The sequence below is a fragment of the Mustela erminea genome, chromosome 7 (assembly GCF_009829155.1).
Source record: "Mustela erminea isolate mMusErm1 chromosome 7, mMusErm1.Pri, whole genome shotgun sequence".
In the NCBI taxonomy this organism is placed as follows: Eukaryota; Metazoa; Chordata; class Mammalia; order Carnivora; family Mustelidae; genus Mustela; species Mustela erminea.
The window spans coordinates 100866611-100881150 of NC_045620.1; the positions used below are offsets into that span (position 1 = coordinate 100866611).

Genomic DNA, 14540 nt, shown 5'->3' on the forward strand with positions numbered 1-14540 from the left:
CTCCTATAGGATGCCACAGGACCAGAGCCAACAGCTTTAGAGACAGGCCAGTTGTGGGCACAATACGACCTGGCAGAGTGCACAATCCACATACAGAATGATTCAGGGAAGAGGAAAATCGCTCACCCAGCTCACAGGAACCAGCTACCAAAGGCAAAATTGTTCATTTTTCAATGAACAAAATATAGGAGCCCAACCTCTCATTTTCTCCACAACAGCTTTATTTGAGTATAATTCACATAATATAAAATTCGTCTTCTTTTTAAGTTTATTTATTTTAGTAATCTCTACACCCAACGAGGGGCTCGAACACATGACCTGGAAATCAAGAGTCGTACGCTCTTCCGACTAAGCCAGCCAGGCGCCCCTAAAATACATTCTTTTAAAGTGTGCAATTCAGAGATTTTTGAAATATTCACAAAGTTGTGCAAACATCACCACTATCTAATTTTAAAACATTTTTATCAGCTGAGATTTTGATAACAATTACACTGAATGTATAGATCAATTTGGGGGAATACTGTCATTTTAACAGTATTTATCAAGTCTTCCAATTCATGACCATGAGATGTCTTTCCATTTACTTAGGTCTTCTTTAATTCCTTTCTATTACATTTTTAGTTTTCATTATACATCATGCATGTCACTTGTTAAATTTAGTAGTATGCATTTTTTTATGCTTTTAAATGGAACTGGCTTCAGAAAAACCATAAGAGACCCTTAGTCATAGGAAACAAACTGAGGGTTGCTGGAAAGGAGGTGGGTGGAGGGAAGGAGTAACTGGGTGATGGACATTAAGGAGGGCACATGATGTTAACGAGCACTGGGTGTTATATAAGACTGATGATCGCTGAACTCTACCTCTGAAACTAACAACACACTGTATGTGTGCTTTAAATTAGTTGGATTTAAATTTAATATAAATAAATAAATAGATGGCCCCGGTTTCTTAGCCGCATTTTCAAAATTTCATTGCTAGAATATAGAAACACGACTGATTTTTGTATATTAATCTTGTATCCTGCCTCCTTACACCCTTGGTTATTAGTGCTCACGGTTTTTTGATGGATTACCTAAGCATTTTCTATACACAAGACCATTGCTCCTGAGAAAAAATACAGTTTCACTTCTTCCTTTCCAATTTAAATGTTTTTTATTCCTTTTCTGTGTCTAATTTTACATTGTTGAAGAGACACACAGTGAGAACAGCCATCCTTGTCTTACTCCTGACCTTAGGGGGAAACTGTTCTGGGCTTTCACCATTAAACATTAATGTGGGATTTTTCATACTGACCTTTCACAGGCTGATGAAGTAAATTCCCTTCTAGCCCAATTCTGAGGAGTGCGTTTATCATGAAAGAATACTGCACTTTATCAACAGCTTTTTCTACAACTATTGAGAGCATCACTTGATGCTTAGCCTTTAGTCTACTTATATGGGGTTAGCATGTTGACTAATTTTCATATGTTGTGAAAATGGCCCCCGGAAATCGGCACCCTAATCCCTGGAACCTGTGAATGTTATGTTACGTTGGGGGGAAGAAAAAAAAAAAAAAAGATTTCGCTGCTGTAATGAAGCAGGATCCTGAGGCCAAGTGATAATAATTATACCGGACCCTTCCTGCCACTCTGGAAGAGCTTCTCTCCAACCCCCCCCCCCCCCCGATTTTACTCCTAAGAAAAACTGAGGGAGGTGACTTGCCCAAGTCTATGAAGCTAGTGGAAGAAATGAAGGGAGAAAGCAGAGGCCAGCAAATGGTCTCTCTGCACCCTACCAGGCGCTGGCACTTCCATCTTTAATTCTGGAGGGGGCAAAGATAGAAAGTGATAGAATCACTCAAGAAGAGGGGATAATTTTTTCAAAAAGCCAACAGAAGAAAACCATTTTCCCAGTCTGTTTCCCCGTATGCTGGTAGCAGCCGGGTCTATCCGCCCCGGGCCTTCCAGCGAAGTTGCAGCCCTGCGGGGCGCTGGGGCATCAGCAGGGCCTCTTGGCGAGTGAACTACGGCAAAGAAGGTGCCTGCCGTTCAGCTCTTTTCCTCCAGGCGCCACCCCAGCAGGCCCCTCGTGGAAGGAGCATCCGAGCCCAGTGTCCCAGCAGCGGGAACCTACGACTCACCAGCTCCAAAGGCAAAGAAAAAGCCTTTATCAGGAAACTCTTCCAAGAGCGCCTTCACCCGCTTCCCCATTCTCTCATTCCGCTTGTAGATAAGCTCCTGGCGGAAGTAGCTGTCGATCTCCTGCGCCGTGACGCGCTCCTGGGGCGGCAGTGTGGCCTTAATAAAATTGGGAACCTCCGCCAAAAGAGAGAGAAAAGGAAAAAATTAGGGGCCACAGAGTAACGAAGGAAGTTGCTTAATTGGAGCGTCAAATCACCCAGCCTAGACAGTCAAACCGCTGGGGGCGGGGGGCGGGGGGTGCGGACACACCACTCTTGGGGTCTCCCACCTGCTTTTTCAAACTGGGATATCATTGTCTGTAACCCAGGTGCAAACACAGTAAATGAAGCACTGAAAGAACCCTTGGGCTATTTTAGACAGCGCTTCTCTTCCATTTAAATGAGAGTGCTTGGCACCATGTGTTTGTACAAGGAGACCCTATCTTTGCCTTAGCACATCCCAAGTTTGTACTTGTCAGATTCACACATGCTTTCTTTAGGAAAATACTTTTACATAAATACATAGTTTAGAACCAATAATTGTGATTCTACCACCAAACACATGGAACGCCTATAGCCATTTGACTGTTTTCTAAATTCCATACATGTTCATTGTCATTACGACTCCAATTCCCATGTCTTCCTCTTGCTTTCTCCCGTGTTCTTGGCCCTCCTGGCAAGTATTTCACCTGGCTCCGGCACACATCTTGGCCAGCTGCGGTGTTTGGACTAACAAAAGGGTGACGTTACACCAAACTATGACCATCCGGGTGGTACTTGCAGCCCAGCGGCTGTAGATGAGGTGACACGTGGGTTCTCTCCCACCCCACCTGGATCCCCTCCTCCTGGGTGCGGTGCTCTCTCCTCTACCCAGGGATTTAACAAGCTTCACCATTTGCAAGCTTATAAAACAAGATATCCTCCCAGGCAGCTTCTCCCACCTGCAGTAGCCCCTCCAAGTCCTTCTGAATGTCCTTATTCTGTGGCACAGCCGTCAATTTCCATTTCACCAACAACAGATCCCCTTCGGCTATTTACTTGGAATACTTTTTTCATTTCCAAATCCAAAGCCTTCATCTATTCCTTTATCGTCTTTTCAAAAATCCTGTCGTTTATGTGCGATCCTTCTGTCCATTTCTCCATGTCCCTTCTCTTCAGCACAGCACTTCCTTTGTGCCGGCCCCTCCCCCACAGGCAGCCCAGAGTGTGCAGGGCAGCCTCCCACTGCCATCCTGCTGTCCCTTCTAAATGTCGAACGTGCCCCCTGACCTGCGCCCCTCAGCGTGACCAGCCTGGCCCTCCTGGCACCACCTCCTCAGTACCCCACACCACCGGTGGGGGCGCTGTGAGCAGGCCAGGGATGAAGGAGCCACAGAAAAGGGAAGCATAAGGCGCCTCTCTCTGACCGCCCCCACCAGCCTTCGCATTTACCCGTCTTATTTCCAAACCCCCGTCCCTATTAGCTTTTCCTGCCATTTCGGATTTTAATATGTCCCAATTGACCGTGACTTGTCTCCCCGCTTACCCCACACCCACTACAAGTGCCAGTAAGAACTGTCATCACCATGAACTCTACTATTCCTTCTGTAGTGCATTCCTTGCTCTCCCCTTCCCCTTGCTTGCTTTGCCTGGTTTTACTTCCTCCAGCATTAGACTTTCCGGAAAGCTCATTAACTATTTTGACGCTTGTGGGGCTGATGCCGGGTCCAGCCTCTGTTGTCCCTTTCCCCAGGCTGCCATTCCTTGTTCACCTCTTATATTCACGCACATTGCCTTACAACAGGGTCCCCAGATCTAACAGACCCTGAGCATGGCTCTCGCCCTCCTCCCGCATGAGGACACTGGTCCTGGGGCTGGAGACAACACACTCCCCATCTCAGAAGCTCAGCTGGCACTTGCCACCGCCATATGGTATTGGTGGGGGGAGGGTAGGAAGCCACGGTTTGTCCCCAGGAAGCTTATTGATAAAAGAGTAACAAACATCCCCGTAGGGAGGCTGCACTCTGAGCTTCCTTCCCCCTTGAGAGGCCACAGGTAAGACCTGTCCCGTGTGTCACTCACTACACCAGCTCGGTCACCGGCACAATCCAACCCATCCTGCTCACGTGCCCCTAGAAGCCACTGCTGAGGTGCAGTTGAAGTTCTGCTCCATCACTTCCCAGAAGTACTGCCTAAGCCAGCCAGGGGGCTTTAGCCCTCAGATTCCTTCCATGCCCCAGAGGCCGCCCCTGCTGCTGGATCCCTTGAAGCTTCATTCTTTGCCTCAATCTGAGAATTAACGCTCATCAACGCCCCCAGTTCCCAGTAGCATAAAGAATGCCTCTGTTAGCTGCAGCATCTCCTTCAACATCTAAACCTGCCCAGTTTTATTTTTGGAGTCCTTTATGACCTTGATCCTTTGTACACAGAAGGTCCAGGTGTCAGTAGGTAATGTCTTTACTCTTGTGCTTAAATGCACGCTGAGCTGGGCAGAGGACCAAGGCCCTCACCTGGGAGCTGTCATGGCTGAAGATGACAGAGCTGAGGTCCCCACAGTTATAGTGTTTGATGAGATCCTCCGTCGTGTAGGGAATCTGAAGGCTGCCTGCTCGAAGGCTCTCCTGCTGCAGGAGGGTCTGGTTCAAAGCAAAGATGACCTAAGGGAAGAAAACATAGGACCCCTTTTAAGTTCACCGACACAGCAATCATTAGCTGCCATCTTATTTCTTTTGTCCAAGGTTGGCAATGGCCTCACCTCTGGGTTTGTTGTGCAAGGACACGGATGCTGCTGCTGAAAAGGGGAACACAAATCCCTGGAGAGTGTCCAAAGGAAAGGAGGGCTGTCCTACCCAAGTTGGCCCCTTGTGGGTCACACAGGAGGAAGTGTCTTAAAACAAACACAGACCACCAGGAGCTATCCCATGAGAGTCCCCAGGAGATGACGAGACCAGAGAATGGCTTGCAATGAATGTCTGAAGAAGCTGGGGAGGAATGGCAGGAGGCAGCTGGGCACACAGATAGGCACATACTGATGAAAGCTTCACTTACACAAAGGACTGGAGAGGAACCTATACACAACATCCACAAGTCTGTTCTAACCACCAGTTGGGTGTCTGCTGCCTAATGGGTTCACTGGGTCGGTGGGACATAAATAGAAGTTACAGTTAATAGAAGTTATAGAGAAGGAGGAAACGAGGGCTAAACAAAACCAAACAGCTTTATCTGTATGGGTTTCTCAGAGTCTCTGATACCCACTAATGTGGGTTATTCCAAAGGGAGAGAGTGTGGCGGGTTTCCCAAGTTTATTTGGGCCACACATCACTAGAGAAAGGTTCACTGCACATCTTTTGGGAAAATCCAGCCTCAAGGAATTTTACAAAACTGGATTCTTTGTGGCACTGGAGAGATGGGACGGGGGGGAGGGGGGATTCTGGCACCAGGTGGGACTGGGGCTCCTGACCGCAGTGAAGATGCCATGGCACTCTCTCTCTCTCTTGCCCTTCCCAGGTGTGGACGCAGACACATCACCTTCAACAGCTGCCCTTCCACGTGCTGCCCCAGTAGTCATGTACAGACACCACCTGGCTGGAATATTCCCTCCCCATTTGCTGACAGAGAGGCGGGTGCTGACACCTGAGCACTCGATGAGGTCTTCAGCAGGAAGTTTTCGGTTCTCTGGAGACAACATGTTACATGTCTCCAGTCAGCAGATGACCCTGCACAGCCCCAACCCCCTGACTTCCTCCTGTCCACATCTCCCTCATTCTGAGGGCAAAGAGGCAGGAGGGCTCGGTGACTTGCTTCCCATAGGCCATAGCGACCCACGCCTGCTGTACACCCTCCTCCAGTGGCCCGGTCTCCCTTGGTTACGCTATTGGCTGTGTCCTGAGGCTTGAACCCAAGGCAGTGGGGGCAGGTCCCTCTGTAGAATCCCCTCCTCTCCTCTCAAAATGTCCCCCTCCTCTCTGTTGGGTCCAGACCTTCTTGGCCAGGCCCTGTCCCCACCCCTCTCTGATGACAGGAGCTGACAGACACACCCAGGTGCATGTCCACAAATTATGATCTCAGTGAGGAAACTTGGCCATCCACAAAGATGAGCCTCTGGGTTCTAAAGCCACACAGTTGGGACCTCTCCACCACCACTGGGAATGGCTGAGTAACTTCTCTGGATTAGCTGGAGGAACAAATCTATGGAGAGGAGGGGAGGGGCAGAATGAAGCCCCTCTCAGGTCTGTGGAGCCCCAGGCCAAGGTCTCACACCTCTGAACCAAGTTGTGCTTGGCTCTCAAACCGGTGCTAATGGAGCCTGCCCTCTCCTAAAGGCATTCAGGACAAGCCCAGGTGTCAGACCTTCCTCCAAGAGTTCCCACTGACTTTGAAATGCTTTTCTGAAGGCGTTCCTGGTATTTAGAGAAGACAGAGCCACCTATCCCACTGGACAGGCCGATCTGCCAAATGGAGAAGTCTGTGTGGCCCGTCAGGCAGGTTAAACCAGGCCTTTGTTTATTCAGTTCCTTCTCGATGTGGTCAAATGTCTTTTACCCAAAAGACATTTCACCTGTTTAGAACAGACTTCCAAAGCTTCTCTGGGACGTTAATTTACTTTTGATGATCAAGCTCCATGCAGCCAGGAGCAGGGCCCTGAGGCCCTTCTGGAGGGCCCTTGTTTGGGGCAAACCAGGCGGGGGCCTTCTGTGTCAGCCTCCACAGCTGTAGGAGGTAACTCCCCCGGGGTCCTCTGCAGGAAGTCTCAAGGCCCCGGAGCAGGAGTCAGGGAACACAAGACAGAGCCACAAAAACAATACACAGCCCCAAACTCAGCCGACGGACACCATGGAGGTCCAGACCCGGTTTCCTCAGAGACCTACTGTGGCACCTGGAAAGGCCCCACAGTCTGACAGGCTTCATGACTGTGGGTCATTCTGAGGCAATTCACTCTCCTTGCTGTGCTTGGTGAAGTCTGAGCCCATCTGAGAAATCTGAGGTGTCAGGATCTGACTCACAGATTAGCAAACTCCTCCCAAACAACTGTGTCCTGTTATGCTGAGCACAGAGGCCTCTCCTAGGAGGCTTGTCACCGACCTAGCCTCCCGGCATCGCAGGATCACTTCTGTTCCCGGGCAGCCTGTCCAGCTGAGAACTGAGGCAGGCAAGCAGGAAGGGAAGGCAGGGCAAAGCAGCAAGCACAGGGTCCAGGCCGGCGGGCCGGCCGTGCATGCTGCCCCCCCACACACACCTCATCCCTAACAAACCCCCTCCCCCCACCACTCCTCCTCTCTAGCCCATCAATCCCTTTCTTTGGAGACTCTGCTAACAGTTTCTCACTTGGTGACTTACTTTCCCCGAAGCTGCCATAACAAAGGACCACAACCTGGAAGGCTTAAGCAACGGAAATGTATTGAGGCAGAGTTCTGGAGGCCAGAAATCCAAAATCAAGGGGCTGGCTTGGCAGGGCCATGCTCCCTCTGAAGGACTTAAGGAAGGATCTGATCCAGGAGTCTCTCCTAGCTTCCGGTCCTCCCTTGGCTTGTGGCTACAGAACTCCAAGCTCCATGTGGCACACTCCCCATGTGGGTCTGTGTCCAAACTTTCCCTTTGTAAAAGGACACAGTCATATTGGATCAATGCCCACCCCAGTGACCTCATCTTAAATCATCTGTAAAGACCCAATTTCCAAATAAGGTCACATTCTCAGGTCCTGAGGGTTAGGACTTCAACGTAAGGATTTGGAGACACAAGTCAAAACATGTCAGTCTCAGCTTACTCTTTTTTTAATAGTTTATATGAATGTGGTAAAAATTTCAAACAGTACGAAGAAAAAGAGCTCCCTCCTATTCCTGCACCCCTAATCTCCCTCCCAAAAAACAATCACTGGGGTCCTTGCCTTGTGTATCTTTCCAGGGACAATCTCTGTCTGTGAAAGCCCACAGATAGGTGATACATGACAGACAGACAAATAAATGTACAGATATACTGCACTTTTCTGTTTGTGCTCCTTTGGCCTTGAAGCACTCAAATAAATGCCTTTCCACAGACAAACTGAAGCTATCCATTGCAACGGAAGACAAAACAATCATGGGATAAAACGCCAGGGTTTGGCCAACAGGGCTCTCCTCCGTGGTCTCTGAAGTACATGCAGCCTGAGACTTACCCTTATCCTTAAGATAACATTAGTGACTACAGCAAATCACAAAAAAGGAAAAGGGAATTTTCTGGCTGCAAGAAGGGACAAAATGAAGGTTTCCTACAACCTTTCCAATAAGAAAGCAGGCTGGATGCAGAAGCCCAGGGGTCACCCCAAGAGGCCCCACCACCCCCAACCCAGAGCTGTCCTAGTGTGGCAGGATCATCGAGCGCAAGTTGCTGTACCGTGCAACTTAGTACATATATGTGAGTAGCACAGGGATGGGACCCCCGGGCATGGGGAGCTGCACTATATGAAGCTGGTGGGTATATACTTAGTGCGCACGCAGGGAGGTGACATGCAGGGAGTACAAGATCATAAATGTCTTCTTTGAATTAACACTCACAAAACTTGCACACAATTTCTATGGTGCTCATCATTCCATTCAATATTAACTATTGGTGAGATTTACAGGCAGTCGCGGGACGCTTTATGAATGTAGCAACTAGCACGTTCTTGATCCTTACTGGAACTATGCCAGCTATAGGTCAGCCTTGTGGGCTAAAGGTGAACATGTTTCTGCTTCCCTTGTTCCCAGGACCTCTGCTCTGGGCTCAGGCAGATGCAGGCAGGCCCCAAGGAGAAACCCTGGCAGAATTCTACAGATGAAGATTTCAGACAATCCTATAAGGACTCAGGTTCATTTCTGCAAGATCAGATAAGGCTTTTCCTCCAGATACCCAGATGGCGTGGTTTTCCCAGGAACCTTCAGAGCCAGTGTTTTCCAAACCCCAGACTGTAACTCATTACCCACCACTTCGTTGTTGACATAAATCTTGGCATACTCTGCCCACTGCTCCGGAGCCTGCTTATTTCTTTTAATCTCGGGCGTCCGTCCATACAGTGCATTCAGGGCTACTCCATGCTTTAGAACAGAGGCACATAAACCATGACGAGCCCGTGCAACCGCCCCCTTACATGCACTTACTTATTTATTTACTTATTTATTTATTTACTTACTTACTTATTCATTTGACAGAGAGAGAGCATAAGTAGGCAAAGCAGCAGACAGAGGGAGAGGGAGAAGCAGGCTCTCCCCCAAGCAGGGAGCACGACATGGGACTCAATCCCAGGACCCTGGGATCATGACCTGAGCAGAAGCTGACGCTCAACCCACTGAGCCACCCAGGCACATTTTGTAATTACAGCTACCCTAGCGCAAACCACCACCCACATTGTGCTGGCAGGGCTGGGAGTCACTGATGGAATTAAGTTAGGGTGAGAGCATCAGGAACCTGCAGAAATGAAGAGCAAACACATCCAGCTCTTTAAAATCTGAACTATCTCCAGAGAGACCGCGGTGTGCACGGCCCTGCAGTCAATTCCTGGCTCGGTTCTCTGACCCTGAATGACAATTCTCTGCACCGTAGCTTCTGGAGTCTGACTCATATCCTCACCAGGAAGGATGTGGGCTAAGGGACCAGCATGCTTCTGAAACAGCATGGCTTCTGCAGTTTTGCATGCAAACAAAACGCTCTGTGGCCAAACCTAGAAACTATCCCCAAAAACATCATTTCAGAAGAAAGCCATGTTCTAAATTCTCAAGTTCTGCTTTTGGAATGCACAGGGAAGTTCCAAGAATTATGCCTCCTGTATGGTTACCATCTTGCCAAGCTACTTGGGCTGATGCAGAATAACAAATTCTCTTAAAAATTCCTGAGCGACAGATACTTCACACAGGTCCTTGTCTCTCACTGTCAATTTTTTCACCTGAGGGCCAAGCAAAAGGCTCCAGGGAAAAGAGAACTAGAGGGGGAGGTGGTAGAACCTTAAAACTCTGAGCAGCTGAAGGTGGTCAGCAAAGTCATCAGCGTGATGTACTTACATAATAATAATAATATAGTAACAGCAGCAGCCCCTCCCCACCCCCTAGAGTGCCAGCTTGTTATCTGGGAAGTGGAGTTGCATTTGGGGATGAAGATTTGGTCTCCATCCCGAGGGGGTGCCCATTGGGAGTGGGACAGGACAAAAGAGTGTATGACGGCAACAGATCACAGAGGGCAGTAAAGGATTAAGAAACACCCAGTGGGCACCTCTAGGCAGAGGTGGAAACCCCAGAAAGGGACAGGCCATCACAGTCACTATCTCGGTCCGAAGCTACATTTTGCCCAGCTGTTAAAAACAGGAGGTGCCAAGAGCAGCAAATCTATTACAGCATTCCCTGGTCCCATAGCAGCCACACCACGGGCACACTCAGCACCTCACAGGAGCACTGCAGCAGCAAGAATACAAGGAGAGCATGTAGTCAAGAACATGTGGTTGTCTGAGGGCACATCACCCTGATCAGCAAAAGAGAAGTGACCAACTTACACAACCACATCCCAAATGGCGGCCATGGACTTGGCACCCGTCAGCCCACCCTCCATAACCTAGCACCAATCTCTTGGCCTGCCCAGCCACAGGCCAAGAGAAGCATGCTACACGTGCCACCAGAGGCCACCAGAGGAAGGAGCTAAGGATCTAAAGATCTAAAGATCCAAGATCTTAGAGCTAAGCAGGCTACTTCCCTTGAAACCTGTCAAGACTGCTGTTAAGAAACAGCAGCTATGCCTGAAGCTTGCAACTGAACATTCCTGCTATCTTCAGGGTACACAGGAGGACTTCCTGCCTGTTGGGAAAAGCTCATTTATCTCCTGAGGCCACCCGTGGAGGGTCCTGGCAGAACTCGGGCCAACACAGCTGGGGATACAATGGACAGATCTGGGTTTATGACAGAGGACAAGCAGAGCCCCGTGGCAGGTCTCTGCAAACACACAAGGAGATAGGCTCAGAATGCTTCAGGACAGGTCCTGAAAAACCTTTGCTGTTCTCTGGGACTCCCTTGGAAGATGCGTGATGTTTGAAAGGGCTCAAGGCCAAATAAGCCACCACTAGGGGATCTGCCACCTTGGAGAGGTTCCCAGTGCTTCTCCAGGATATACCAAGCTCTTCTTGTTGAATGCTTGCTATCTCAAGTCAGGCACTCTGCTCTATTGTGGGACATTTTTACTATTAGAAGGTCCTTTCTTTTTTTGAGCTCCCTGTCTCCTCCATGACTGTCATGTAGTCATTTTTGTATATAACAATACAATGTGTGTTTCCATACACGCACAATCTGTTAGCAGCCATCCACACAGAAAATGCATGTGTCCTACTTCTAGGAATCTCTCCTACAGAAATACAAGCCTACATGTCCAAGAGAGAAGAATACAAGGATGTTCCCTGGGGACCTGTAATATTGCTCTCCTTGGCACTAAGACTGTTCAATCAAAATTGGAATGTCCATATGGGGGCGGTGATGCTGCACTAAAGGGGAGACAGCACGTGAGGACCGCAAACGCTCTTCCACTTGGAAGCATTTGATTTGCTCCATTTCAGGGAGGGAGGGGAGCAGACCCTTCTGGTCTGTCTTCTCTGTCTCTGTTGTTTCTCCTCCCCTTGGCACAGGCCACGGGGCTCCACGTTGAAGGGAATCAGGTCAGGTGACCATGAGGAGCCTCCATATGGTCCCCATGGTGTCTGAGCCACCTCCTCAGTTCATGCTAGGGTGAGGGAATCCAATGTACCCCAAAGACCCTCTGTTCATGGAAGGGCCAGTGTATCCACCCCGAGCACATACTCTTCTGCAGTCACGGGGCCTACAGGCTCTGCCAAAGGGACAACGACAGGGGCAGTGGCAGCACTGGCAGCCACAGGACCTCAACAAGAGCTGTGCGTGTGGCAGCAACAAAATCTACAAGCCCAGGACATACAAAGGGAGTGACAAGGGTCCAGAAAGAAGCACCACCAGCATGACCAAAGGGGTTGGGGGGGTGCGGGGGGGACCAGCATGGCCACAGAGAGTCCGAACAGGATGGAGGAGGGTACTATAAGCTCATCCTAGGAGGCTGCTTCCAGCATGTCACCAGGAGCCAGTCCCTCCCCAGGGGGGCAGCAGGAGTGTGGCAACTGCAAAGACAACCAGTAAGCCCAACGTAGGAACAGCTAAACATCCAGTGAGCATCTCATCGGGGCAGAGTGAAGACTCCACGAGGGAAGGAGATGGAAGCCAGAGTCACCCAGACCAGTACCAAAGCCCAGGAAGAAAGAAGGAAAACAGAGGCTAGAGCTCCTGGTAGAAGGAGTTCCCATCCCCACTAGACAAGTGTAAGTCCCCACAGGTCAGGCAAGACAGGTCTGTCCAAAGTTCATCTCCCTAATCAGCCAGAGAAGCAGCAGAGTGGGGAAAAAGAAGATGTTACGGGTTGACTTTTCTCCCCTCAAAAGATATGTTCATACTAATCCTCATTACTTGTGAACCTTTCAGAAATAGGGTCTTTGCAGATGTAATCGGGCTAGGATGAGGTCATTAGGGTGGGCCCGAATCCATCAGGAATGATATCCTTACAAGAGGGGGAAATGTGGACACACGGACATGCACAGCTGGAAGACACTGTAAGATACACAGTGAAGACAGCCAAGCGATGACCAACACAGAGAGAGATCGGAGGGATGCACCCACAAGCCAAGAAAGGCCAAAATTGCCAGAAACTACTAGAAGCTGGATGAGGCAAGGGAGGATTCTCCTCTAGGCCCTTCAGAGTGAGCGGAGCTCTGCTGACACCTTGACTTGGGACTTCTAGCCTCCAGAACTAGGAGAGAATACATTTCTGTTATTTTAAGGCCCCAGTCTTAAGCCCTACTTTGTTAGTGTAACGAACACAGGAGCAACAGCTCCTGCCCTCACCACAGCCCAACCAGGAAGGATCTAGAGCCTCTCATGAACAGGAGGAGCCAATCTATGGCTAAGTCAGGTTCTGCAGGGGACAGACCCAGCTTCATTGTCTCTCAAAGAATTTGAAGAAGCCAGTCCTACTATAAAAACAGTGGTCTCATCTCTTGGTAGAAGGAAATAGCATGTCCAAGACTGTGCTGGGGAGCAGCAAAGGGGTCATCCTGGAGCCAGCAGAAGGTGGCAAGTGGATGGAGATCATGGGTACCCAATTCCTGACACCAAGGAGACAATAACCTTTGAAGCTGATTAAAGAGGAGTCAGAGCAGGAAGACCGAGGCTCACAGAAGTGTCCCTAGAGAGTCAACCCAACTTCCCTTACTACAGTTTAATTAAATAGAAAGCAAAATGATAGCACATGGGAATGAAACTTCTCGCATGTGTGTTCTAGGAGACTCCTATGAGAATGTTTATAGCCAAGTCATTTGAAACAGCAAAACCCTGGAAACAGTCCATCAAGAAGAGAACTGAAAAACTGCAGTAGATGCCGCACAACAGTGAAAATGAATAGTGGCCACGCACATTAGCATGGATGAATAACACACAATTTTGGTTAACCAGCAAGACATAGAATTAAGTATACAGTACAGTTCCATTTATAGAAATATGTATATACACACACACATATATATATATATATTCAAATATAATTCTATAATAATTTGAAAACAAGACCAAACACCATATTGTTTAAAACACATATTTGATAAAATGGCAAAGAAAAATGGTGACCTCAGGTTTCTGAAAAATGGTGATTTCGTTTCTATGAAGCAGTTACAGCGACAGTGGGGATCAGGATGAACAGAGCCTAAGTCGGTTTAAATCATAAGGAAACAGACTCTCACACAGCAGAAAGCCAAAAGCAAGGAGTGAAGTAAGGTTAGGGCTCCCCTGGTCTATGCACCTGCTTAATTTCTGGTCCACTCTTACAACTAGAAAATGCAAGATGAGCCAAGGCAAGCCAACACCGGGGTTCTAACCTTTCCTTTCTTCCATCTAGAGCCATGAGCCAACTCATGAGCCAACTTACTACACGTGCTCACACCTACACCAAGCAGAGAAGCCAGAAGAATTCTGCATGCTGATTGGCTTAAAACCAGGATCCTGAACCAATCACTGACAAGATTCAAGTAAGGAGGCAAACTATTGAACTCAGAAGTAAAATTCAACCCCCAATGCTGTCCCAGTTTCTCCTGCCAGGTTGAAAAGAGTGTCTATGAATAAAAGGAGGCAAGAGGGAAAAAAACGTGTAGAGATGTGTCAACAGGAATGAGGTATAAGAGCGTACTGAGTCGGTACAAATAAGCCCAACCACTTAGGGTGATAGGAGTAAACGTAACCGCGCACTTCTAACCAAAGTCTGTTATGCACTGGGTCCTCTACAGAGGCTCTCTCCTTCATTCCTCAATACAGTCCTAAGGTGTCTGTTTCATCAACCCCATTTTATAGATGAGGAAATGGACTCAGA

At 48.7% G+C, this 14540-nt stretch overlaps 1 protein-coding gene across 4 annotated transcripts in view; it reads right to left on the reverse strand.

Annotated features, from left to right (window-relative positions):
• Window positions 1-14540, reverse strand: part of TRABD2A (TraB domain containing 2A) — a 54984-nt gene that overhangs the window by 12940 nt on the left and 27504 nt on the right. For 3 of the 4 annotated variants that reach the window (XM_032352624.1, XM_032352626.1, XM_032352627.1), the window contains exons 3-4: window positions 4649-4795; window positions 2121-2301 (exon numbers count right to left, since the gene is read on the reverse strand). In XM_032352624.1, the coding sequence (XP_032208515.1) occupies window positions 2121-2301; window positions 4649-4795 (328 nt within the window). The remainder of the gene's footprint in view (window positions 1-2120; window positions 2302-4648; window positions 4796-14540) is intronic. The other variant, XM_032352625.1, reaches the window with a different exon arrangement.